A 27,433-nucleotide genomic window follows, 5' to 3' on the forward strand; every position below is an offset into this window, starting at 1 on the left:
AAATTTCATCAAAATTTTGCGAAATGACAGTAATGGATTGATGTTTGAAAATACGAAGTTTTGTCTCGATTAATAATCAAGAGCTCAGTAGTTCACACTGGCGCATGTGCGTAACGTAAAAAACGGTCCATGGCGTGAGGTCCGTTGCATAACGGAATTGATTTCGCATTTTCACATCGTGGGTGTAAATATCCGAGCGGAATTAGTACCCTCGCACGAAGCACCAGCTCGAGGATTATGATATTATACATAGAGAGAATATTATATGGTTGCGGGGAAATATGGAATTTATTTCGAGTGTTGAAGTGAGCGCAGCGAGCGATGTACTTCTCACGGACAAAACGATAGCTTGCAGTCACGTGTCGCGCGAGATGTAGGCGGTGCGCTGATATTTCGAACTCGACAGAATAGAGTAAGCAATCAATGCGTAAACAGACAGTTAATAAATGATTACTTTAATATCGAAATGATTTGATTGACTAAGCAAATTGACATCAGGTCGGCGTGGTAACAAAGGTTGTATGGTGGGTAGATATAGGTAGGCAGGTAGCAGGAATGTAGATACGTAGTGGATAATAGTAGATAGTAGCAGATAGTAGTAGATGGTAGTAGATAGTAGGTTCGAACTAGAGAACACGAAACAACAATAGCTATACTAAATACAGTATTGCGTGATCACATGCACATACAGCACACAACTTTAACCATTTCATGCGCGGCCTATACATTAGATAAAATAGCACGTCATGAACAATAACCTGCATGCAAGACAACTTGAACAGTGTTCGAAGTGTTCCATAAACAAAACTAAATCTAAGGTTCGTAAATACGAAAATAAAGTCTTGGTAACAAACTAAATCTAAGTTAACAAAAGAACTAAATATAACTATGAATTTAACTCACTTTGGTTTACACGCGCACCAAAGACAACGATTTGAACTTGATAGAATATTTGCGCCAGCAGCGTCCAACACAAAACAAGTAAAACAAATAGCCACGCCAGTAGCAGTTGTTATCGCAATAACGTTTATGTTTCAACTGAAGGTGTTTTTGCCAAACGCATCAACTTGATGCATGGCCGTCACACCCTTGCCAAGTTCCGCATGCGAATTAATATTGCTGGCGTCTTGTTGATGTAAATATGTAAAATATATTATTATTATAGAATTAAATGCGTTTCAAAACTAACAAGCGAGTGAGCAATATTCCCTTCAACAAATGAAATAAATCCAGATTTACAAGCATGTAATATTCTGCTTATTATATCAACAAGTTATAAGAACAAATTCAACAACTGAAACGTTTTACAACAGATTTTTTGATTAGTCAAACATATTTCCTATGCAGTTTTTGATTGGCTTGCGAAAATGAAATCTTATACGTAAAAATATCGTATTTTTACGTGTGTTTAAATACGATTTTTCTCGGTAGGGTAAAACTCTAAATAATGCACTCATGTTCGCATTATAAATGATAATTATTTCGACACCCATTCTGGAGACCAGCTATAGCTAACAATGTTAGCGTGGTTAAATAAAGTTTATCATTATCATCTCATCGGCTCATTTAGAGCTATCCATGATTCAATGAATGTAAAAACTAAACACTACATTTTCTCGACGAAGACTCTGCTGATTAGAGTTCATGGAAGCGACTTTTGGATTTTCAAATAAATAGTATTGTGCTTCTACATTCTTGTGCTACCAAACCGTAAACAGCCCATATTGGAAGTAAAAATAACGTAGATCCATTCTGAAAGGTTCGTGTTCATGCAAAAGCCTGAATGGTTAAATATTTTGCCAACAGAACACAAGAAAAATACCATTAATCAAAGATCGCAAGCAAAATACCGTGCATCAAAGATCACAAGAAAAGTACAATGCATCAAAGATCACAACAAAAATACCATGCATCCACGAAAAAAGGGAAAAATACGATGCATGAAAGATTACAAGAAAATACCATGCATCAAAGTTAAAAACAACATGATCCAAGCTTATCAATGTTTTATAACTAAACTACCGAAATTTATTAAAACAATATTCCCAAAGTAATCAAGAGCTTTAGATCTAATTACAGTAAAATTTATGGCTAAAAAGTGTTCGATGTCAAATGTTTACATTTCACCTACTATTATTCACCTCAATTATGTTCACCCTGTATTGATTCAAGACTTTACAAGAAAGCATACAAAATCATAAGAAAAATCAAACAACTCGGGCGACCTATACCAAATGTTCCACTGGTGGTGTTCTGGGAATATCCAGTGGTGGTGGGTCTGGGACTCTCACTTGAGGTTGGCCCAGAAGTCACACTCGGGGCTGGCCCAGAAGTAACACTCGGGGTTGGCCCAGAAGTAACACTCGGGGCTGGCCCAGAAGTAACACTCGGGGTTGGCCCAGAAGTCACACTCGGGGCTGGCCCAGAAGTAACACTCGGGGTTGGCCCAGAAGTAACACTCGGGGCTGGCCCAGAAGTCACACTCGGGGTTGGCCCAGAAGTCACACTCGAGGTAGACGCTGGAACCCAGACTGCAAAATGTGCACCGTTCACTCCCCTAATCTTCGCGTGAATCTTTTGGGTCTCTGCGTTAATAATCACCACCGTTTTGTTTACGGTTATGGGAGATATGATCCATTTTTCGGCGACAAACCAGTCGCTCCGGCTTTCCCACGAAAATCCTGACTTGTATGAGTCGACGTCTTCGATATATTTCACATAAGAGATGTTGCCGGTTTTTGCTAATTCTAAGTCAACGACGGCCATTTTGTTTGTGTACTCAAGAGCAAGGAATAGGAAGTAGCTACCCGACGTTTCCCCTTTGGGGTAAAAAACTGGATTAGATACCCAACCGGGAAAATGAAGGTCCGCGTAATAACTGGCGTTAAACCGTGTCCCATTCACAGCTAAAATATTTATTCGACTAAATTGTTTATTCGTCACCGTCTCCGTGCGATAAAGGAGCACAACAAACCGACCGTCAGGAGAAACAAATGGAACGCCGGGAAGGCTCCAATTTTTTGTGGTATCAGTGACTGTGTCTAGTTCGAGTATCAACGTACTTCGTCTTTGATATGGTTTTCTACAACCCACATACAAGTGTTTGTTGTAAGAGTTATATGCAATTCCCGATGTTCCAGCGCAGCCATACCCCGCGAAGTTACGAAAGTTCGTGTAGTTCTTCGTTTCCAAATTTAATTCTTTGATGCCGGGATAAGAAAAAGTTGTGACGAAGGCCGTTTTTCCTTCCAGCATATCTTGGTCAGCAATCATCTCATCGGCTAAGTTGACTACCAAAATTTTAGAGGGTAGTCATGTAAAAATATAAGTAAACGTAATATCATGATTACATTATTAAATTACCAATCCATATCGTTAGTGCTAATGTTGCAGTAGCTATAAGCTACCATTTTCCTGGGAACATATACGTCACAATATTTAAGAGATTATCAGAAATTGATTCACCCAATAATTTATCTGCCATCCAAGACTTTGAACAAATAGCCAGAAAATGAACCCAATAAAAATACATGCACTTATGTTTTAGTATACAGGGTAGAGGTTAGTATAGCGTCCTGAAACTGAAGGACCCTCAAATGCGAAATCGCATTAAATTTCATTTACCTGATTGAATCCGACCAGATAAAACATTGCTGCTGTTACGGTCCTCAGTTTTGATGACAGTAAACGAGTAATGAACGTCAGCAAAATGTACCCAGACTTCCTTGCGCCACTGCAAAAAGTACAAACGCAACGGTTCCCTGGCTGTTGGGATAGTTCCAATTTTCCTCCGTGTTCTGATATCAATCATTAGCACATTATATCTATGCATGTCCCCCACGAAAACTGTGTCGTCAACAACGCAAACCTGACTGAACCAGCAACGGGCTCTAATAATGAAAAATGTTTATTATTATTTTTGGACCGGGAACTGGTCCCTAACCGCTGCCAATTTTTTTTTTTTCTTCTTGTTAGGGGGCGAGGCTCTATCATTACTTGTTTGACCGGAATAAAACTTGGCACAATTATTCTAAGCAATATTCCGCATCGATTGACGGAGTTCGAATTTTTACTTTTGACCGTTGAAGCAAGTTACAAGCAATTCTTGACTATATGTGCAGCAAATAATAGATACATAGCTATCATTAATATTCAGCCTATATGTCATTAATATTCAGCCTATATATAAGTAAACGCAAACGATTAGAAATACATTGTCCTCTCTATTGTTGTAAATAGAATGCAGTTGAGGAACTCGGTCACGCAGTTCCTGGTCCACTATAGTACGATCGTACTTGTTTTACAACCCGCAGCGGACGGAAGCCTAAGCTTTCCTGCGATCTGATTGGCTGTAGCAGCGGGCGGAATTTTACGATATTACCACGGTCTGGAATCCTATATTTTATGCTCGAGTGTTTGTTTTGTTTTGTTTTATTTTTCTAAAGATTCATTCGCAAATTTTTTACTTTTTTATCTTAAACTAATTTATACGGACCAAATGATTATCACGATAAATTGAAGTGAATTTTAGTAAATTAAACGAACGAGGTTTTGATTGTTTATGTTTTTGTCGCCATTGGCATTGCTGAGTCTTGCTACAATTATAATACAACAGAACGCCGCTTTTTGTAAAAAAATTAATAATAAATAACATACATACATTATAAATATATATATTATTTTGTAGATGGTACTCGGGAAGGGAAGGATTTTAGTAGGATATGACACCGAGTGGCAACCTGCCATGGAAAGCAGAAAATTCTACTTGACAACGGTAGGATTTGAATCCATTGCCTTCGGTACACTAGTCCGATGTTCTGCCAACTGAGCTACGTGGCCAACACGGATTTTTGATCTTTCGAAACAATACTAGTTTTTTCGATATACCAAGAGCTTAATTGTTTAATAATTAAATATTTTGTAGATGGTGTTCGGGAGGGGAAGGATTTTAGTAGGATATGACACCTGTAATTAGTCTGACGATGGCTTTATAGCGTGGAACTCCGAGTAGCTAAGCTATAGTCTTTTAATAAATAAATATAATTTCATTGTCAAGTTCTGTGAACTCTTTGTTACAGTCAATTCTTTCAATATATATATATAATATATATTATATAAATATATATATAATATAATATATATAATATATATATATATATATATATATATTTAATATATATAAATATATATAATATATATAAACTAAGCGGGGGACATTTAAGGTGGCTCCCTACAGTTTTAAGAATATTGAAATCTTGTTGTTTTGATTTAAAATTTTAGCACGAGATTTCTTGGTAAGTATAAGAAATTTCCCATATATATTCCAACCCATATATATTAACCAACATTCTAACAGTCAGAAATTGCCCATAAGCATGACGTCATCACCGTTGTTATGGTAAAAATGGCGATTCAATATGGCCGACATTTAACCTATTCACGCATTTTACTCGAAAACAAGTTCGGTTACCCCAATTTTTTATTTTATAAAAAGTTTTCTTACAAAAAAATGGGAAATTCGAGCAAGTTTAAAAAAATTCTATGGAGCCAAAAAATTTCTATAATGAAAAATCACGTTTTTTCATTTTTAATAATTTTGGCTCCATAGAATTTTTTTTAACTGGTTCATATTTTCCATTTTTTTGTAAGAAAACTTTTTATAAAATAAAAAATTGGGGTAACCGAACTTGTTTTCGAGTAAAATGCATGAATAGGTAAAATGTCGGCCATATTGAATCGCCATTGTTACCATAACAACGGTAATGACGTCATGCTTATGGGTAATTTCTGACTGTTAGAGTGTTGGTTAATATATCTGGGAAATTTCTTTTCCTTACCAAGAAATCTCGTGCTAAAATTTTAAATCAAAACCACAAGTTTTCAATATTTCAAAAAATTGTAGGGAGCCACCTTAAATTCACCTGATGAGTGTGGCAAGCACTGCTTGTTATACGAAACAAATTTGTAGTGAATAAAATCATATGAAGTAAATTCACATTTAAGTAAATCACATGAAGTAAAAAATGCCCGGCTCGTCATATTCAGAGAGCATGGAACAACGACGTGACCTTTTTTGTTAAATTTTCAAAAAAAAAAGAAAGTATTTCGCTTTGGGATTCCCAATTTGACCGGTTTTATGAACCGGACAGTTTCCGGACAAGCTGTATACGGAAGGAAAAGGTTGAAAGATTGGATTGCATCTGGGCGCATTATGCGTCTTCATCATTTTTTAGTATGAAGGCGGGACAACTAATCAGACGAATAAGTCGATGGAAACACGCGCGAATAGATTACATTAGAATTTTTGGTTTATTTTATCACTGTCTCATTTTCCAGAATTATTCGTCTATGCGCCGTCTTTACACGGGCAAACGCATTATCCGTCAAGACGAACTATCGTTGGTTATGCGTCTCTGAGACAAAAAACTGAACATTAATCGTCTGGACGTATAATGCGTCTGTTGTCCGTTTTTATACTGAAGACGAAAAACCAGAAAAGACGCATTATGCGTCTCTAGTGTCAAAACGGCCAATTGCAAGGAAGAAATGGATATAGGAACACTTCCAACCAACCCGAAAAGTTCATGTGTGCACAGTCCTGGTTCTGTAGTGTTGGTTATATTAGCAACAACAGCTTTCGCCTCTGGATCAATCACGTAAATACCGTCACTCCCCAGAACATAGAAATTGCCTGTTTCCTTCGAGGCAGAATGACCCGGGAGAAAGCCTGAAGAGAAATTTCAATTATTACACTTTTATGAGGTTTACATTGTAAATAAAATTTAGAAAGCTAGACTTTCTGCCACGAGATCATGCACTCATATACAGTGTGTATAAAATAAATTTGAACCAAATTTGGCGTGTATATACGCAGAATATGTGTGACAAAGTTGGTACATTTTTACACCATTGTTGAGTATTTTTGACCTGTAACACACCAGAAGAAAAAAAGTATTGAACAGTTAAAGAACGAATTTGTCAGCAAACGGACAATTTATTAACCCTCCTCTCGGGGAATACGGTGAAATATTTCCGAAAGTAAGGATATTTGCAAGTCTCGAGAAATTCTGAAAATGCTTCGCCGAATCCCCTCACTCCAGAATAACTCAGGATGGTATATTCTGAAAGTTTGTAATTCAACCCTGGTAAGGTCGAATATACAGGAATATCACTGGTTTTCAGTTTTATATACCGAAAAAATGGTTTTATTATATATCAGTTCTCAAAGTTTGGTGCTCGTAGCATTTCATTAGTCGAGTGCGAATCACGCGAGAGTGACGAAATTTTGATGTCGCCCGGGCGACCTGCAGAGTGAGATGTTATCTAGCGCGTGTTAGTTATCTCACACTGAGTTATCTCATGTGAAATGACGTGCCCCCCCCAAAAAAAAATTCCAAGAGACGGGAGACAAGAGAGAGAAGTGCCGGGGTTTTGGTGAAAAATGCCTTTTTGGAAATGCTAATTCTGTAAATACAACTTTAAAATCGAAGGTGCCCTTTTTTGCTTCCAATGTACGCTCAGGGCCTACAGGTACGCCCACTTACCCGTTCCTAATCTTTGTGTAGACCATGATGAATATAAACCACACTACAGTCACTACTCACTAGTTGTGTCCTTGGTGCTTTGGCAATAAAATCGTCCCTATTCATATTTTTAACCAAAAGTGTCCTTGAAAGTTGGAGCCCGCCCCCCAATCTCTGTATTCTTCCTACGCCATTGAGAATGGAAATTTCGGTTATTTACGGAAGAAAGATCGCTCTGAAACACTGTAAATATACCAAAAGCTTTGAAATAACAGTCAAACGGTAAAATACGCGCAAGACTTAATCCTCCCACGCGGCCAATCCGGCTTAATTTTGGTCAATCGAAATAAATGGTTGTGACGCATGTGACATATTTGTGACCGTCTTATTTGCTTTTATTCAATTTTCTGTTTCTTTGTGCGTGGGGACAGTTTTCTGACATACGACACGTTACGTTAACAAAAAACGTAATAATGCATGTGCGTTTTAATATGTGCACCCAGGTATATGATAATGTACGCTTTCTGAGCGTACTCGATCGAAGCTAAACGACACTGCATCAGTATGCATACATGTTCTGTGACTTGATCAAAACTATATTCGCAAGCAAAACGACACACTGACACAACCCGCTTCTTTTTGTTTACTCGATCCGTGTTGTGAACGCCGTTTGAGGCGTATTGAAGGTTAAGCCAACCCACTCACAAAAGTTTTGGTTTTACTTTTTCCGTAAAAGACGCTCCTTCAGCTGGAGTAAAGTCTGTAAAGGCTTAACAAGCCTCTTGTAACTTGTTATCATTTTCCCGATTTCGTGTAGTGGTCCTAATTCCATGCATGTGCTTTGAGGCATTTGGACTTTTGTTTGGGCTGTTTATTACTGAGAAGGTAAGCGCCGTTTGCGCAGATCTTACGTGTAGATTATGATTTATGTATTTAGATTATTTTGATTTTGAACTGTTCAGTCTAATCACAGGTTTAATTGCATGAAAATTTATATGTATGTATCGGAAGTCAATCTTGAATCCGGAATTCCAACTCACTCACAATATAAACAAACCGCATGTTTTTTTTCAGCAGGAGTTCACACCTGATTTGACTTCTTGAAGAACTTTACAGCCGAGATTTATGTTCGCTCGGCTTGAAGGATTTGGATACCCACGAAGGATATTTTCGGTGCCAACCTTACTAATCTTTGATTATGTAGGTACACTTGCTATAGATATGCACTTCTTAAACGTAAACAAGACGCTCAATAAGCGTTTACTTGAGCTAAAGCCTAAAGGAGTGTTTTTCCTTGTGCTTTAGTGGGAGAAAGTTTATCAATGAAAGCAAAAGATTGACAGGAACTGCAAAAACATCGCAGGTTAATGAAACGAAGGCTATTTTTAAGAGGGGAATGGGAAGTCTGTGAATCGTGCCCATAATTGCCCATACTTAAACAAAATATGCGCGCAGGCGTTTCATTTTGATCACGCTATTCGCGCAGAATATGCATGCAGTCGTTTATAACTTCGATCGAGTACACGTTATTCGCAGTATATTCACAGACGCGTTTGCGCAATGGTTGCAAATGCGCGACCGCAAATTGAATATTGTTGAAATTTCCCGTGTTTCGGAATTTTCTGGACAGGTTTTAGCTGATATTCATTTAGGACTATCAGTAGCGAACCAATGTTTGAGATACGCAGACATCTTCAACGAAGCTAATGTTGGGTTTGGACATCATGAAGCTTTAATGTTGGGTTTTGGTTTAGACACAAATTTTATTTTGTTTCTACGTTCCCTACTACATACATACATATATATAAACAATTTATTTAATGACGCATTTCTCTTCACCATTAAATTGATGTTCTTCCTGAGAAACGCCAAAGAAATAAAACATATTTACAAAAAAAGTAATAAAACTTTACCGTAAATAACCAGTATTGGAAGCAAAACACACAGCGCCATGTATATGACGATATATAATATGTTGATATGTAGTGTTTCAGCCAATTGTTGAGAACGGGGTAAATTTTTTACATTCTTTTATAATTAATAATACGTCAGAGGTTAGGAATGCAGATATAATATGGGTAAGATACACACATTCTATGATAAATTAGTGTTTGACGTGCAGTCTTTATTGGGGAAGCTGAAAGAAGTAAATGGGTACGTTCGCATGACCTTAGATAAAATAGAGGGGATACGGGAAAATTTATTTCAAACAGATGATGGCTGGCGGCAGTGGGATTTTGTCAAATTAGTAGATGCCCTTAGGAAATGGACGGAGAGAAACCCCAGGTCCTCTGATAAAAATAGTAATAAGTTCCCGAATGTTCTTCGAACGAAAACATCCCTAACGCGCCAGCGCGAAACAAAACAGAGACGGTGTGTTTATTGTATCGAGATTGACCATATGTCAATCAACTGTCCAAAATTAGTTACGTCTGCGGAGCGAAAGAAGTATCTAAGCGATAAGCGTTTGTGTTTTAACCGTACTGGGGCCGATCATCGTGCCTCTGATTGCCAAAGCCGATTTTCTTGTACCAAATGTAAGCGTAGACATCATACCTCGATTGGTTACGCCCTGGGTGATACGAAGCCTCCTGCTGCGCCCTCTAATGACACGCTACTTAATTAACATGGCAACTTGTGCGGCACAAGTTGCCATGTTAATTAAGTAGTTGTGCGTCCAATAGATCTGTCGTCTATCCTGTCGTAGTTGTTAATATAAATGGTGTTAAATGCGCGTCATAATCGACACAGGGGGGGAGTTCCTACGCGTCGTCTGCATTGCTCGACAAAATAAAAGCTAAACCCCAAAAACGAGTAGTGCGTCGTATAGAAATGCTGTTTGGGACTTCAACCAATTTGGTTGGAATTTATACTCCAAAAATAAGCGATGCAGAGGAGAGGTTTCATATCGAGACCAAAGTAACGCAAGTTGAGAGAAGCGACCCCTTGATCTTAGACAATCAACTTATTTCAAAATACAATCACCTCCAAGGCGTAACAATGCAAGATCAGGACACAAAGGAACGCCCAGCCGTGCATGTAATTTTAGGGACTGGGGATTACGCCAAAATTAAAACGTTGACGAAACCAAGATTGGGGTCACCCGGAGAGCCAATCGCTGAGTTCACTAAGTTTGGGTGGACCATTATGTCTACTTGCGATGAGAAGGTCGACCTGAACAACATGTTACTGACACAAGTGCACCGGGAAGATTACGAACAGGTGTGTAGGTTAAACGTTTTGGGCCAACACGAACTTCAACTGGATTTCTGGCTTCCGGTTTGGATTATCCCAGAGCCTTTGTTTTCTTGCCGGAGAAATCGCGAGCTCGGGGAACGAGATTGCCACTAACCGTCCAATGGGCAATTCACTCGTTCCTTGGATCGATTCGATATTCGACGGTCCAATGGACATTTTACTTGTCAATGGACATTGGATCCATTGGACATACACATATCCATGCATGTGACTTTCCAGAGGTATTAATATTTTTTATATAACTCTGTCACTGGTCCACTCATAGGCTGCCCAGTCAACGCGTGAACTTTCCTATGTATATAATTATCCTAAGCTTGCAACTCTCTGACAAAAAATATGATGCATACATTAATAACATCGCTTGAAACTAAAAAACTACGCTAGTTTTTTGAAAAAAACTAGATTTTGGGTATATATACGGCTAAATTTATCTGTAATTTTTAGACTTGAAAACAGCTTAAAAAGGCCTAAATTTTGCGAAAAAAAAGTTTATTGTTATCGAATTTTTGCGAAACCTAGGCAGGATTTAATTAAAAAAACGCATAAGTATAAAACAGGCTTTACTCGACAAACGTTGTCGGCAGACGCGTGTCCATGTTGCGAGACATGTTGCTTACTTTTCCTTATTCCATTAGTGTTAGTCTATATTTACAATTAATCCATTATCCGATATCCGTTACACTCGCGAGGGCCATTTTAGGAGCGAACATGAACTTTTTAGAAGGGGGGCGTTGGGGTTTATTGGAATACGAAAAAGCGCACAAAAAAAAAAAAAACCTTCGACCCCGCCGAGTAAATTACGACCGAAACCGAAAACCGCGTATAGACCCGTATACTGCATAACCATCAATCCTTAAAATCCTTAAACGTTAAACTATCTCATTGTTTTACCTACCGAATTTGACTGAGTTCTTTAAAACAGCACTTTTGTGAACCTGCTTTCTTTCCCCTGCTCTCCTTGCTGAAGCTAATCGAAAAACCACTAGAATTTTCTCTTAAAACCAAAAACCGACTGTACAAAATCGTAACCACATATGGTGCGAGAATCGAAAACGTGGATTAAAATTAAAATACCAGAGAAGAGAGAAATCATGAATCCTACAAGTCCATCACATTTTTTCAAAATTGTTTCCAGCAGGAATCAAGATCCGTGGATCTTATTACCTTACAAATTAACCTAAATGTTTTTGATGTTTACGGTTCATAAGTGCACCTACTATCAATTGTCGCCCCCTCCTGTATGAATCTTCGATTTGAGAATACAATTACGTTAATAAATCAACTCGGTTGAAATGATCTTCATTTTACGATACAAAAAATTACCACGGTTACATTCTCGGATGATTTCGAAGCTGTTTTACATAAATATACGTAAAACGACAAGAAAAACCAAGCAACTCGGGCACCTGTTTTAAAAATACCACCGCTGTTGTTGTGAGAACATTCAGTGGTGGTGGGTCTGGGACTCTTACTTGGGGCGGGTACAGAGGTCAGACTCCGGGTGGGTACAGAAGTCACACTCGGGGTGGTTAATAATCACCACCCTCTTGTTTACTAATAGTTGCAATGGAAATAATCCATTTACCTGCGATAAACAAATCCCTGCGTGATATGTCGTGTAATTCAACGCCTTCGATCTGTTTTACAGTAGAGATGTTACCATATCATCACATCCAAGTCAAGGACGGCCATTTTATTTGTGTAATCAATGGCAAGGAATACGTAGTAGCTATCCGACATTTTACCCTTGGGGTAAAAAACCAAGTTAGATACACGATTAGCAGGGAAAAGTAGTCCCGGGTAATGATCGGCGTTAAAACCTGGCCCATTTACAGCTAAAAAATTTAGTCGACTCGATTTCTTCGCCGTCGTCTCAGTGTGATAAAGAGACACAACAAACCGACCGTCAGGCGAAACAAATGGCAAGGCGGGAATGTTCCAATTTTTTGTGGCATTTTTGACTGTGTCCAGTTCGAGTATCGACGGACTTCGGTCTTTTTTACAGCCAACGTACAAGTGCTTGTTGTAAGAGTTTTACGCAATGCCAAATGTTCCAATGCAGCCATACGTCGAAAAGTCACGAGAAGTCGTGAAGCTCTTCGCAACTCGTGGATGCCAGGGAAATTATAATCCGTAACGAAGGCCGTTTTTCCTACCAGCATGTCTTGGTCAGCAATCATTTCATCCGCAGTGGAGGCTAATAAAATTTTTAAGAATTTCAGAGGGTGGAAGGGTGAAAAGTCCATGATCACCTCGGGGACTTTGCCCACAGTGGATGTTATTAAATTTTCACTATAAGGAGTACGGAAACAGCAAAGGATCCTGATCATGATATGTCGTAATTCATCGATGTTCTAACAGCCAATGTCAGTGACAAATGAAGTAAATATTTTTTCTCGATAGACAACTGAACATTTTATACATCAATAACCACCGACAATAGACATCGCCGATAAGTGGAAAGCCGGAAACGCTTCTTTTTCGGACTCATGATTTGATGTTTCATAATTATTCCAGCAGTATGTTGCTATCGGCTGTGGGTGAATGAATATGAATATGAGATGTCGGGAAATTAGTACAGGTAATCATGCGATGGCGAGTACAATTAATTTAGAAATATAGTGACTGAAATAATCTAAACATTTCGACAGGACCACAGGCAGCCCGGTCAATGCGGATACCGCTTACTGACTTATGTATAATTATATACATAATTGCTGCCTGTGACATGGACAGCATTTTTTGCGATACAACGATTCAAAATATAAACAAAGCGTTTGTTTACATTACAAGAAATAACACGCTTCGAAACTTGTAAACTCAAAATATGAGTTACAAAAACAAGAAACTACTGCGTGAGATGAATTCGTTATAATCAATACAAAAATATAGTTATCCATGTAATACAATTAACAATTATTGGATGAGGTTGAGTGTGATATGGAGAATTATCAAGCTGACGTTTGAGGCTTGATAATTCTCGATATCATGCAAAAACCGAATTCAATAATAGTTTTATGATGCATTTCCTTTTTAAAGAGGAAGCCTGCGCCATTATTGACAACATGCTAGTGGCAAAAAATGACGTCACCTACGGATAATTTTCAATGTCGTGTAGGTGGCAAGACAGAGAGAATTATCTGTAGGTTTTTAGCCAATCAAAATCGAGATTGCATGAGTAATGCACAATAATAGTAGTTATGTAATTAACAGTCCCCAGGCAAAATCTAAGTAGAAAAGGCTGGCTTGCGAGGTTGGGCAAAATCTATCCGTCGACTAATGACTATTGTGCCTTTGTGCAGTCACTTTTTTATTGATTCTGTTGCTATCTGACTGATCATTGATTATATACAAGGGTGATTAAAAGTTCATTAAAAATATTTCCTAAGCCGGTTGACGTCATCATTGACAGGATTTCCAGGTTGTTTAGAGTAACTTTTGTGAAGGCTGAGCAACTAACATCAATGTTCACGTTTACAGACAATGGAATAGCCATGGGAGGCGACGCCCCTTAATTGTTCGTGAAATCATTTTTCCAAGACAGTGAAATGTAGACACAAATTGGTTCGTGATAGGGGGGGTTTCCTCACGATGAAAGAAGAATTTACGCCGATCCGACATCTTTTGTCCAAAACGAGTTTACGGAAGGACTAAACCTGTCTGGGGTGTTTTTTTATGTAAATGGCATGGATGTAAAGAAAGTCAGTCACCTTCCACGGCATTGCATACCCAGCTAATCTGAGTGAAAAAATCAACGAATAAGAAGCCTCTGCTTCCCTGAAGACTGACTTATCATATCCTTCATTTCATATAACTACAGCATTTGAAAAATTTTAGTTGTTCCATTATTTCTCCATGCAAAATGCATTCGTTTTTTTCGTCAAATATCAATTAGAATTTTTATTTCGTACCTTTTACATTTAGACATTCAGAGTTTAGAACTACTCCGTTTGTGCAGGCGCCTTTTGACGTATTTGAAGCCATGACTAAGATCAGCTGGTCCAGTGAACTGTGAATTACAAAGGCCCGTTCACACGAGCCAACTTTCTCGGATTCAATTTACTTCATATATATTGCAAGTCAACAGATTACAAAACATTCATTAGAAGTGAATTGAATCCGACAAAATTGGATCGTATGAACAGGTTGACTTCCTGCATTGGATTTTAAAATTTGATCACAGCGTATGTACGCTCTATGTACCTATTCTTACGTAATCTCCGACCACGCGGGACCAGCGTAGTTTTGCGTGACACACACGTGGGGCGATCAATGCACAAAACATCTTTATCAAAACAAAGAAAAATATTATATAGAAATTAGAAATTTTACTTCTATGAATGTATTTCAGCAGAATATAAAGCTTTATTAGGCGGGCTAATCGCAGTATATACTATACTAGATTTACTGTCCGCCGCAAAAACAATCGCAAACTGTCGAAATATATCAGCAAACTGTCCTGAAGTTGGCATGTCCTTCGTGCACTCAATGTGTTTAGTGTTATTAATATGCTGCAATGTCTGCAAATCATTTAGACTCCGTGGTTTTACAGAAGGAAAAGGAATGGCGTGAAGCTTCTCAAGTCAGAGTTCAGGCACTGGAAGAAACTATAACTGAAAAAGATAGGGAGTTAAGACAGGAAAAGTTGAGATTTCGTAAGTTGAAGGATGATTTTGAGTATAACTTGAAACTTATATTAGAAAGAGATCAAGAGTTAGAGAAATATGATGCGGTGATTGGTAAAGTTAAGGAAGATGAGCACGTTAAGACTGCTCAAGTTAGTGAATTGTGTGTGAAGATTGATGAACTCAATATCAAGTTACAAAATGAACAGAAGTCCAAAGAGGAGCTACAGAAACACTACCAAAAGGTACAAATAGTTGTGCTGTATACTTGTACTTGTAACGTTACACAATTTAGGTTTTGCATGCTTCCATATGATGCTTCTAATAAAAGCCCTGTTCAGAGTATACTCATTTTATTGTCACAGCAGAAATTAGATCGAAAATCATTTGGTTCAAAGTCCAAAACACCTAAGTGCCATGGTGGGGCATGTTTGTTGAAAGCATTTGCAACTTGCAGAGCAAAGATTTTTCTGTGGATTATTTGGAGTGTGGTTCAAGCTGCCACTAGATATTTGTGCAAGAATAAATTTATCCTATGATATATGCCTAAGCAGAGAAAATAAACAAATTTGGCAGTCATTAAGCATAATTAGAACTGTTCCAGAATAGCTGCTTGAGCTGCAAGCTTTCTCTTCTGCATGTGGTTTCTTCACTAGCTATGTTCAATGCTGATATTTTCAACAAATGATATATGATTAATTATGTCTAGAGATTGCAAGAATATCAGAATCAATTTAAAGCTTTTCAAGAAGAGAAAGATAATGAAGTTGCCAAAGAAAGGGAGGAGCTTTCATCCTATCGGAAAAATCTGGAGCAGCAATTAAGGTAATCTAGTCCACCTCATGCAATCATTGTTTGAAACTGGAATACCACCAGAGGTCTTAAAGACATTTAAATTTTAGGTGATTATAATTAATGAATTCTAAAGGTAGGGTACAGTTGCTAATGTAAACAAACACCTTGTTTACATTTTTGGTCACAATATATTTCTTTCTAAAAATATCAAGAACAGTCAGAATATTTGACACTATTTTGGTTTGCTATAGTTCTAAATGAGAGCTGGAGTTTATGTTCCAAAAAGTAAAAAATGTGCTAAATTTCAGAAATTTTAAATCAAGTAGTCTACCCATTGTTATAAGCAGAATTGATGTGATGTGAAGAAGCCACTGTAACCTACCTTTTAGTGTCTGTATGGATATTACATGCATTGTATGCCAATGTGCAATTATAAACTTTGAGAATTTACTGAGGCTATAATTAACAATGAATCAATCAATCACAGTGATTATGTTACTAAAGCATTCTTTAAAATATATATTGGTTAAAAATCAGCATTTTAACTTTTTAGAGAAACAGAAAATGATTTTGAGTTTCGTCATCAAGAAAATGTCACTAATTTTGATGAAGCAATAAGAAAAAGAGAACAAGAATATCGATCAAAACTGGATGAAACAAGTAGTCTCTTGTTGTCAAATGACCTTAAGGTAATATTGTATACTTATTACAACCATTACAGGCCTATCTGCATGCTTTCCATTTGCTAATATAACCCTCAAATACAATATTACCACCATACTGAAGCTCGATTCCTTCTTCTGCGACCTTTTCCTCATCTCTCTCCAACAAACCTCCTGTGCACTTTAAATGCTACATGTTGTGGCTTCAAACTATTTCACCGCATAGACCAGTTGTTTAAGGCCATTTTGTGAATGACTAATACTAAGAATATTACATATTGTGCATTGCAAACATACAATGTGTGTGTAACTGTTTTCCTCAGTTAAACTATCTTGCTACCAACAAGGTCTCGCTTTTTCCCTAACTTCTTGATGAATTTAGGAATTCGCTCTCTGAGCTAAATTTTACCTATGCAGTCTAGATGCTTAAACCAGTTCATTAGGTCAAATGAAGCTACCAAGCCATACGTATATTGCCGGGCATAAATTAGGCCTGTGGTTTAAAGTACATATGTAGAGAGTGCTTTGTGGGGTGGTTTGTCATTGTCACTTGTTTTAATAATTGACAGGTTTTTTTAGATCAGAAGTTTAACAAAAGAGCTGGAGTTATTGCGATGTGATAGTCGTCGATGTAAAGAGGAACTCGACAAGACAGGAGTGAGCACTCGGGAGCTGGAGAAGATGCTTAAAGAAAAAGATTGGATGATTTCTGATTTGGAAAACACTCATAAGTATAAAGTCTCAGATCTGGAAGCACAACTGGAAAATATGAGGAGAATGGGAGACAACTTACAGGAGGATTTTAAAAGGAAACATGCGGAATTGGATCGCTTCGCTCGGGAAAAAGAAGAAATGTTGACCAACGCTAAACAAGTAAGTCGCTATTGTAAATATAGACTAAGCCTTATTACCAAAGCTAAAAACCTCACGAGCCTGGTAGCAAAGTAAGCTTTTTTTCTGGTGATATAGTTTACGTCAGTAATTCGCCTTGTTTTCATGAACTGGGCAAATATTAGAACGCGAAGCCAATGTATATATCATCGCTTAGCCACATGGCGAATTTCGGAACTTGCCGATAAGTTATATCATATATTTTTTAATTTTGCATGAAATCGTTGTTTGCCAGTAATCCCAGTAATACGTCCTATTCTTTTACGAGGCTTTGTAGTTTGTACGAAATAAACAAACAAAGAACTGCAAGCTTATTTTAATACTCTTCTTAAAGTACTTTATGTTGCGTGTATGTATATAAGTCCCGTTAGGTAGGTAACTGGTGTAAACACACCCTGTAAAACTTGGTTAGGTACTTCTCAGGTACGGGCCAATGTCAGGTAAATGTCAGCCCCTTCGTGTAAACACGGCTTATTTAGACATCCCTTTCAGACTGCCTTGAATACGTACTCGAAATCACTGGCAATTAGTATTAAAGGCCTGTTACACGGTGCAATTTTTCTTGCAACTTGCAATGCAATTGTACTGCTAAGAGATGTAAATTATTAGTCTTGCAGAAGAAAAGTGCGAGTATGAGCACAAAAGTTTCGTTATTCCCAAATACATATACAGCTCTCAAAAGTAGAATTGCACTGCAAGTTGGAAGAAAAATTGCACTGTGTAACAGGGCCTTAACATTGTGGTTACAGCGATTTTCAAGTCGCTTCTTCAAGTCGCTTCATTATGGACAAAAACCCAACAAAGTAATGTTCACGTAGTACAAGATGCCAAACATTTTAATTCTTGTTGTAGTTTCTTGAGTTTCTAGTTATTGAAAAGATGCAACAATGGGTTGTATAATACAATATGTACAGCCGTATGTATACACTACTGGGTATATTAGCTATATATCGATCATCCCAATAATGCTTTAACATGATTTTTAAACCTGTGATTGTTCATTCCAGGGTTTCACTGAGGAAGAAAGACAACTTCAGCAGAATATTCGCAAATTACAAAACCAACTCGAAGCTAAAGAACAGGAACATCGTCAAAAGGAATGGAGACTTGTGGACAAACTGAAGGAAAATGATGTCGCTATACAGACGTAAGCTTTATTAAACTTCTCAGGAGGAGAGGGACGGGGGGCAACACCATGTATATTGAAACGGGCTCTTATCTAAATCATTGACGTTATCATTGGTGCATTATATATTTTGATTGTGAACCCCCAAAGGTCCATTACTCGTGTCTACGAGTAGATTTTTTTGAAAATAGTTTTAATTCTCAATATGTCCAAATGTGAGCTGTTCTAATTTATTTTCACCAAGGCTAAGTTCTGCCACAGGGCATTCATATCTATATTTAAAACCTATATTAAACCTAAACCATATTTAACCTATAATATTGGGCTGCTGGAAGGTTTGATTATGACTTTTATGATTTCATCCATTCAAGAATAGTGCTTTTGAACAAGTTGATGCTGAAATTCGACAACTTTTTAACAATTCGAGAGGAACGACTTTGTACTGGTGACTAGTGATTTTTTTTATTACACAGGCTAAATCAATCAATCGCAGACTTAAAGAGAAAAATGGACCATCAGAACCAGGAATATTCCAGATTAATTGTAGCAAAGGATGTTGAATTGGAAACGTTGCATCAACAGGAGGCCAAGATGAGATCTGAACTCGCACAGAGAAAGAATGATCTTGAGAGGTGCGAATAAACGTTGAATATAACTTTGTTCTCCTGATTGTTTTTAAATTCCGACCTGTCGCGAAACGTTCCTAAATAAATCCAGGCTCACCGTATGAGGTGATTTTCCAGGGGGCTTAATAATATCTGGTAAGATAAACCTGGCCATTGAAGCCATTCAATCCATCCGTCTAAAACACCTCCTTTGTTGAGCTAAAGTGCAACTATGTGTTAATGAATATCGTACTGTAAGGTTTCATAACTTTTTTAAGATAAAGAAAAAGTGTAAAAGTTTGATCGAAAATCGTAAAGAAATACCTGCAATCGCCATTTTTCTAAATTACGGATCCTTTTATGTGTTGATATTACTAGTCGTGTATCGTGTTGAGGATTTCTATTAAAGATCGAAATTCAGGTCTTGATCCAACTTTTTTCTTTAGGAGGCAGAAAGAGTTGTCTTTATCTTTGGAGAGAGAGTCGTCGTTGGAACGTTCTAGGGCTCAGCTAGAGTTAGATTGGCAGCGCAGATGTGAAGAGGCAGAGAGAACTGGGTATGATAAACAAGAAGAACTAGTTAAGAATTTAACACAAGGCAAAGAAGAGGTGAATATATATGAATATGTAAATAGTAAAATGTTATACCCCTTTCCATTGCCTCTACCCTACCCCTCTCAATTTGGAACCGTTGAAGTTTCAGCCCCACAAGGTCCATATGAAGCGATATAATATTACTAAACTGATCATCAGGGACTTCAATGTCAACATTCAGGTTGATAGAACTCTTCTGTATTATTTCATATCAGGCGTTATCGTTGGTGAAACAACAGAAACGTGAACTGCTTCACAAGGATAGTGTTATCCATATTTTGAAGACACAACGAGATGAATCAGTTTCTATTCTCAAGCTTCATGGACTAACCGTGCCTTCCCAAATATCAGGTGAGTTTTACACCTTGATTGTAGGTAGATCGTAAACGCTTAGCGTTTTTATACGGCATATATGGGGCCCTATCTCCTCCAGTGATGTGTTTAACGAGATAACTGTCGCAAAATGTATAAAGGTTAAATGCGGACGGAAATATCAACCGAAAATATCTTAGTATTTTCGAAACTTTACTGATGATATTACTCGAAGTTTAACGCATGTAATTTTCACTGAAATAACGCGTTTTTTCTTCATGGTCAAAACACTTGACACATTCCAAAATTCTTTTGAGTTTGCGCTGATGTAATTGAGGACCTACCCTGCGCTCGCGAATCTGAAACCTTTACATCGATACCTCCCCCATTGCTTCGCAAGATTTTATCATTTCTCTAGATTTTATCATTCATGCATGTTTCACAAATCTCAATTGTGACAAAAGCATGACGTTTTCGTCCGGGTTAAGTTCATACTCATCTTTTCTTGTTGCAGTCGAAGATGTTGGCACACCAGCAGCGAATATGAATAATGAAGAACTTCAAGTTCAGAACGAAAATTTGCGTCACGTTATTCATCAAATGAGAGAGGACATGGAGGATTTGACGAAACAGTTGACGCAAGGTACCACTGGATCGATTACTAATGCAGGAGATGGCCTACCCATCACGGAAGGTAATTGTATGATAATAAAGCAGGAATATATTTCATAACAAAACCATTTCGAAAATTTAAAGCCACATTGTGTTCTTTGCATGGATGATTTTATTATTTCTTAAAAACTTATCTTTAATACACTCTATTTAAGGCTATCCGCATTATACTGTACATATAGCTTCTGTATTTTGAAAGACATATTTTTACAATGACTAATCGTTATAGTGGTCGTAACAAAGATCAGGGTGAATGGAATTAATCTGGTATTTCTTTGCTAAACATTTCAGAATATGTGACAAGTCTGGAAAAAGAAATTCGAGAAGTGAAGGCGAGAAACCGCGAACTGACCCAATCCATGGATAATATAAATGCTAAAACTGAAAATACTGAGCCAACTTACGTTTTAGATGGAAGTAAGGATAATGTTCATATAAGAGGTCTGGTGGCACAGCTGAACAGCACGATCGGTAAGTGGTAGATAACAAAGTTCAACCATACAACAGCAGTTCCAAAAGTTACAAAGCTTAAACATAGCGTCATTAAATTGAAACATTACCTCATCCCTCTCATACCCAGCAGTTAACGTTCTAACGGATCCTAAGGCTCACATCAGTACAATAGCACACCAGCTCTTACACTATATTTTTGCCCGCTGCCGATCGGTAGGGATGGAGACGGTATCCGAGCGAAACGATCGGGCTAGGGGTGAAACGGTGTTTCTTTTGAGTTTGCTGTTTTCGGCGCAGATAATAACTCTACGAACCATGCTATTTTAACGGTACCTCCTCCATCCCGTGATCAACTGTCACACGTGAGTCACTGAAGTGAAACCGTGGAATAAACGATACGAACATCAAAGTACACACACACCCAAAAAAAAAGAAAAATACCTGTAAATGTGGCGATCATTAATGAATTTACCTTTACGTCAAACACCAATTCAACGACCAAAACGGGTGTGAAAAGAACTGCTTAATCCCGCAAAACAAAAACTAACAAAAAAAACCCACGAGATTAATAAGACGCTTCTCCCGTAGAGTTCACAACATCGCGTGAAGTCGTTAGGGAAAAGGGAGGGATGGGTCACGCAAGCAACTAACAACTAGATCAGGCAAACTGGGCTCATATTTATACTCACCGGAGGGGGCAAGTAACCGACCGGACCAGCGTCCTAAGACCCGAGACACTACGATACGAAGACCCGTATAACATTAACTTCCTTTATTATTTAATAATAAATACATTTTTCATTGTGTTATCTGAATAGTTATAGTTGAACGTTGAATTAGTTTTCTGTGTCTAGTGTCAAATTTTAACCTACAATGTCCTGAATAATTTCTGCGGGTTTTCACTCCGCGCGCGGGTAGCATAAAAAACAACCCCTACATACATTGCCTCGATCTGCTGATTTATAACACCAAGTTACATAACCGCTCACTATCTTTCCTGGAAATATTTCTATTAACTCAAATATTTGACTTTCAGGTTGCGTAATTCTGTGGGTCATTAAAAAACCACTAGCATGTTGATTAGCCCTGAGAATTTACCAGAATGAAAATTTGAAAAAAATGCCTGTATTTTTTTGCAAGATACAACTAATGTACCAAGGATTAAGATTGTTGTACGAGCAGATATTCCAATCGCATTGTACTATTGACCATGTAACTTAAATTGTGGGAATTGCACGAAAAACATTCTGTATTAACCGACTAGAATTTCAGATAATGTATATAATATAATTGCCTATTTCACAATATATATTCTTGCACGTCTTTAGGTAGTTTACGCCAAGAAAAATTAAACCTTACATCTCAATTGAGAAAATGTGAAGCAACTATCGTTCATCTTCAAGGTTTACTTCATCATTCTTCAGAAGAGGTGAGTCTCCTTCTCTAAATGGTTATAGGCTTCACTTGTATTTTTATCCGTCATCGCTGAGAATGTTTGTGATAATATGTTCTCGTATTTTTATTGTGTGTACTTATGTGGCTGGTCAGTAAGTAATGTTTAAAGAGTGAGTTACTGCATTATTTACAGCAATCCACCGCAGAAAATAATGGTTAATAGTTGTACTAAACATCGTTTTACTCTGTTACGAATGTTAGCTTTTTAATATAATATTATTTTGAGTTGTTAGACTTTCTTTAAATCAAAATGATACAATTCAACAGACGGAGTGTTGATTGTTTTTTTTCTTTCCCGGACACACCATGCAAGCGCTATAGGCGCTCGTGTATCCCAACTGCCAACTAGAAAGTTATCCTAACAAAACTGCTTTTTCCTGTAGGTCAAGTCAGGAGGGCTGATGATACATGTAGCCCCTTTTACACCACACTCAATTTATCGACAGGGCACTGCTAAAATGGGTACTCGTACCATTCATCCGCGTTCTCGGCCTTTGTATTGGGTAGCCTGAAGACTAATAGAACTTGGCACTGGCACCAATTTCATCCGTGCCGTGCAGATAAATTTAGTCTATAGTGTAAATGGGGCTGGTATTCAAGTGCTACATTCCTAGATTTTAGAAAACTGTGTCGAGCATTGATGATCAACGCTCTTTCTCTTTTTAGGTTCGTCAGAAGCAACTAAACATTGATCAACTTCACTATCAGTTGACAACAGAGAATCGTCGGGCCAACGAAGAAATGAATGCTTTGAAGCAGCAGAACTCTGATCTCAAGCTACAGGTAACCCAAGCAAGACACCAGGCTGACGAATTTTACAAAACGGGTTTGGAGAGAAATATTGATGCTGTATCATTAGGAAACCAGGTTAGTTCGATGATATTGTTCAATAACTGGATCGCAGATGCAAAATGGATATAATAAAGACATTCTTTAGGTATATAACATTAAAACAAATTAAACGTGTAAATGTATCACAGTCTGAAGCTTAACGGTGAACCCACTTTCAATTATACTTTACCGTGTTGCTGGTTACTGCAAGATCAAACGACTATTTATATGTGCTTTTAAAACCGCAAGCAGTTAAGAGAGGTTTTGATTAGTTATCAGCTGGGGCCGGTTGTTCGAAAGGCGTTCAGCTTAAACGGTGGATGAGCCAAAGTTTAAAATTACTCTCATGCATCTTGTGAATGACTAAATCTACATCTTATGCATTAAATATGTACTTCCATTGACAATTAAGCTATTTACATCGAAATATTTCAGCTCAGTTGTTCAATAAATATATAGTTTTGCTTTCCATTTTGAACTTATCCACCGTTTAAGCTAAACGCCTTTCGAACAACCGGCCCCTGGAGGGCAGGAATGTCAGTAACATCCTGGGAGATTCACTGAGCAACAAAGCGAGGAGCTATAATGCTGAACCTGAGATATCATGCAGTTGTGACAGCCATATGCCTGTATTCTGAAACCTCACTCGAACTTGTTGAGTGGGAGATCTCAATCTAAGTCATAACATTTCCATGGCGGTATTTCCACTCGAATAAGAGCTTAATTTTCAGTGTTTTACCTTAAATCTTTGTATCGATTAAGAAATAACTTTCTCTTTGATCAGTGATAACAAAATTTGTGTATCGCACTCAATGAGTGAGAGTGTAACACAGCCTACAGGCGAAGAATTACTGATAATTGTTTGATATTTATCTGTTTTGTGAGCGTAATGTCCGAAATTTTTGTATTCGGTGTAATTAGACAGAAATTCGAGTTTCTGCAGAGATCGTTTATGAAAGTATGGGTTAATGTTTGTCGCAGATAATTTACCCGAGATAGAATTATTAGTAACATCTAGTCAAGAATTGTGTGACAGGCAGGAGATGACAGGTTTTCTCATTGATTTTCTGCAGTTGTCAGCATTAAAATTGGATCTTGCCAGTCACGGAAAACCTTTGAATACGTACAATCCAGAAAGTCAGTTTATACAAGACCTTCGAGATAAAGGTGAGTGTACTTTCTGACGCTTTTGAAATACTATTTGTATTTGTGTTTAGAATCTTAACAATCACGACTGCCGTAGAACATTCTAAATCTACTGAATTAATTGAAACGTATAGATTGCGATGTAACCCAACCACTGTCAGTTGTTAGACCATATATAGAATGCATATCCCTTGCTGTCCTGATCCACCTAAAATAGCGTGATATAGCTATGACGCTATAGTAGCTATGACGCTATATTAACTATGACGCCTGTCTATGGAGATATATTTCATTCCAACCCGTTCACAATTGGTAAATTACGACCTTTTCCAAAACTGAAAGTTGATTGCGGCTGGAAAACCTAAAATTTCTCATCAACACATAACAAACCCTAAATTCACTTCATAAAATTCTGAATGATTTAGTCAGGATTTGAATTTTAAACGTTTCCTTTTTTTTCCAGAAGCCCCTGGTATGAAGAGAGTAGTATCGTCATCTGAAGGATTACACACCAAACTACGTCAAGCTGCTCAACGAATTAATGGATTAACAAAAGAACGCGAACAGTTGATTAAAATGGGAAATAAGCTGCGAGCTGAATTGTTGAAATATAAAGGTATTTGAAAGGATGTTTTGGTATATCTATTAAGATGGCATTAATATATAGACGTTAGTCGAAATAAATTACTGTAAGAATGAATTGAATACGTTTTTCCTATAGTCATGACGCGTAGCTTCTGTTGTTCGCAAAAGGTTAACTGCATGTGCAAAGAGATCCCGCGATGATTACGTCATTACACGTGACCGGGCCCCAGAACACCGCGGCGAGACGTCTGTGCACACGCCGGTCGGTTATAAGCATATGGCAAAAAACTTCAATTGGAACTGTTGAAACAAAACATGCGTGTTCATTGATTAGATATAAGTTAAACTTGTACTTGAAAATGTACCGAAAACGGGTGGACTAAACATTCGTTTAATGCGTCCTGGCATTGAAATATGAAATGAAATTGTTTTGCAGAGTGTCTTCAGAACATTTTTGATGAATTGTTAAGAACAAAAGTTTAAACTTATATTATGGAAGTTGAGAAAAACCACAATTATTGAGAACACGAAAATTTCTTGTTTCTCCGCAGCGTGCCCGCTTTGACATTATGAGAGATGCTGAAATGTGAAATCGATTATATTTATTGTACCGCTGTCACCGTTTCGATCTTAGAATCTCATTCTATCGTTATATTAGGAGGGAGAAAATCGTCTTCAATTGAAGCGAGTCAATTATCCAAAGATCCGCAGAATGTGGCGCAAACATCCCGATCCCAATTACGAGGTTTGGAACAGTTGCAATATCAACTAACAAGCAAAGAACTACAGTATGCACAGAAAACACTAGCGAGGAATAATGATCAGCATTCGCTATCTCCTCGGAAAAAGAATTCCGCGTCGGCCCAAGAACTTCAAAAACACTCTTCAAACACGGAACTCGCAGAAAACGGAGGCCTACCGGAAACGTCTACTGATCGTGATGACATCGTCTCACCATGGCAACCATCGTTCTCATCAGACGACCGCGCGTCATTACAAGATGTCTGGAAACTACTAGACGAGGACAGTCCTGGATTCACCCCTCGTGGAAATCGCGGGGACGAAGTCGGCAAGTCTCAGCTTCGGGAAAGTTCCTCAACTACGGACAGTTTCACGGTCAAAGGTCAGCCAAGTCACGTGCATCTCAAGCCAGAGTGTTCCAAGGCTGTGCTGTCTGCCAAGGCAGCTGGTAAATGGACACCCTCCCAGGTAAAAGCGAAGATAAGAAATTATAATATAAGAGACGAAGATGTTCGCGAGGGATTGTAGATATTTTTATTTACCTATCATATTTGTTTTTAACCAGACCGGTCATTCATGGCAGGTGGAGATTGTGTTGGGAATGCCGTTAGAGGCTATGTTAAACCAACACAATCACAATTATAGTTTAACTTTTAATAATAAAGTAAAAACGCTAATTCACTGTCGCAATCGCTATTTGATAGTCTCAAGTTGAGCCTCACTTCCAATCTGTCCTTAATTATCCAAATTTCTTACTTACTATTGATCCTCATGTAGTATTAATTTATACCTATGACGTTTGCATGTATTATAATAATCATCCTATATCCGCATAATTTCCAACACACACCCCTATTCGATTCTCGAAGAAGCGAATATAAAAAATTGTGCCTCGTTCAGTGTTCACCGTCCCAAGAAATGTTAACTTGATTGTCTTTCGTGTACGACCAGATCTAATGATCTTGATCTAATGACCTGATATCTTCAATTGGCTCCTGGAACTTCGCTAGACTTCTTGGCGCAGTCACGTTCTCTGGTAGGCTTTTCTCCCACGCCGTCCATCTAGCTTCTAACTTTCGAGGCAATTTAGCGTCCCAGGGGACCTTCGCGACACAACACTCGCGGTAGAGGAACTTCCCTGGCAGAGTAATGGGCGAAA

At 37.9% G+C, this 27,433-nt stretch overlaps 2 protein-coding genes across 4 annotated transcripts; one reads left to right on the forward strand and one right to left on the reverse strand.

Annotated features, from left to right (window-relative positions):
- Window positions 1-2,027: 2,027 nt before the first annotated feature.
- On the reverse strand, window positions 2,028-9,527 carry LOC114516523 (follistatin-related protein 4-like). Of its 3 annotated transcripts, XM_028536035.1 has the most exons (5): window positions 9,437-9,516; window positions 7,545-7,766; window positions 6,574-6,727; window positions 3,625-3,890; window positions 2,028-3,290 (listed from the first exon to the last, which is right to left on the reverse strand). In XM_028536035.1, exons 4-5 carry the CDS (start codon window positions 3,830-3,832, stop codon window positions 2,176-2,178), a joined length of 1,323 nt encoding a protein of 440 aa, XP_028391836.1. In that variant the 5' UTR covers window positions 3,833-3,890; window positions 6,574-6,727; window positions 7,545-7,766; window positions 9,437-9,516; the 3' UTR covers window positions 2,028-2,175. The 3 variants fall into 3 exon arrangements, with proteins under 3 accessions (XP_028391836.1, XP_028391835.1, XP_028391837.1); XM_028536034.1 differs by lacking the exon at window positions 7,545-7,766 and having other exon boundaries at window positions 9,437-9,527; XM_028536036.1 differs by lacking the exon at window positions 9,437-9,516 and having other exon boundaries at window positions 7,605-7,787.
- Window positions 9,528-12,375: 2,848 nt separating this feature from the next.
- LOC114516522 (coiled-coil domain-containing protein 57-like) lies at window positions 12,376-26,939 on the forward strand. Its single transcript, XM_028536033.1, has 17 exons — window positions 12,376-13,163; window positions 13,299-13,362; window positions 14,262-15,651; window positions 16,116-16,231; window positions 16,755-16,890; window positions 17,443-17,736; window positions 18,762-18,901; window positions 19,354-19,512; window positions 19,932-20,094; window positions 20,295-20,430; window positions 20,906-21,085; window positions 21,355-21,534; window positions 22,845-22,945; window positions 23,638-23,838; window positions 24,876-24,969; window positions 25,412-25,564; window positions 26,192-26,939. Exons 3-17 carry the CDS (start codon window positions 15,298-15,300, stop codon window positions 26,800-26,802), a joined length of 3,018 nt encoding a protein of 1,005 aa, XP_028391834.1. The 5' UTR covers window positions 12,376-13,163; window positions 13,299-13,362; window positions 14,262-15,297; the 3' UTR covers window positions 26,803-26,939.
- The last annotated feature ends 494 nt before the right edge of the window (window positions 26,940-27,433 follow it).

This window comes from Dendronephthya gigantea, unplaced genomic scaffold (assembly GCF_004324835.1).
Source record: "Dendronephthya gigantea isolate DGI-Jeju-01 unplaced genomic scaffold, DenGig_1.0 000006F, whole genome shotgun sequence".
Classification (NCBI taxonomy): Eukaryota; Metazoa; Cnidaria; class Anthozoa; order Malacalcyonacea; family Nephtheidae; genus Dendronephthya; species Dendronephthya gigantea.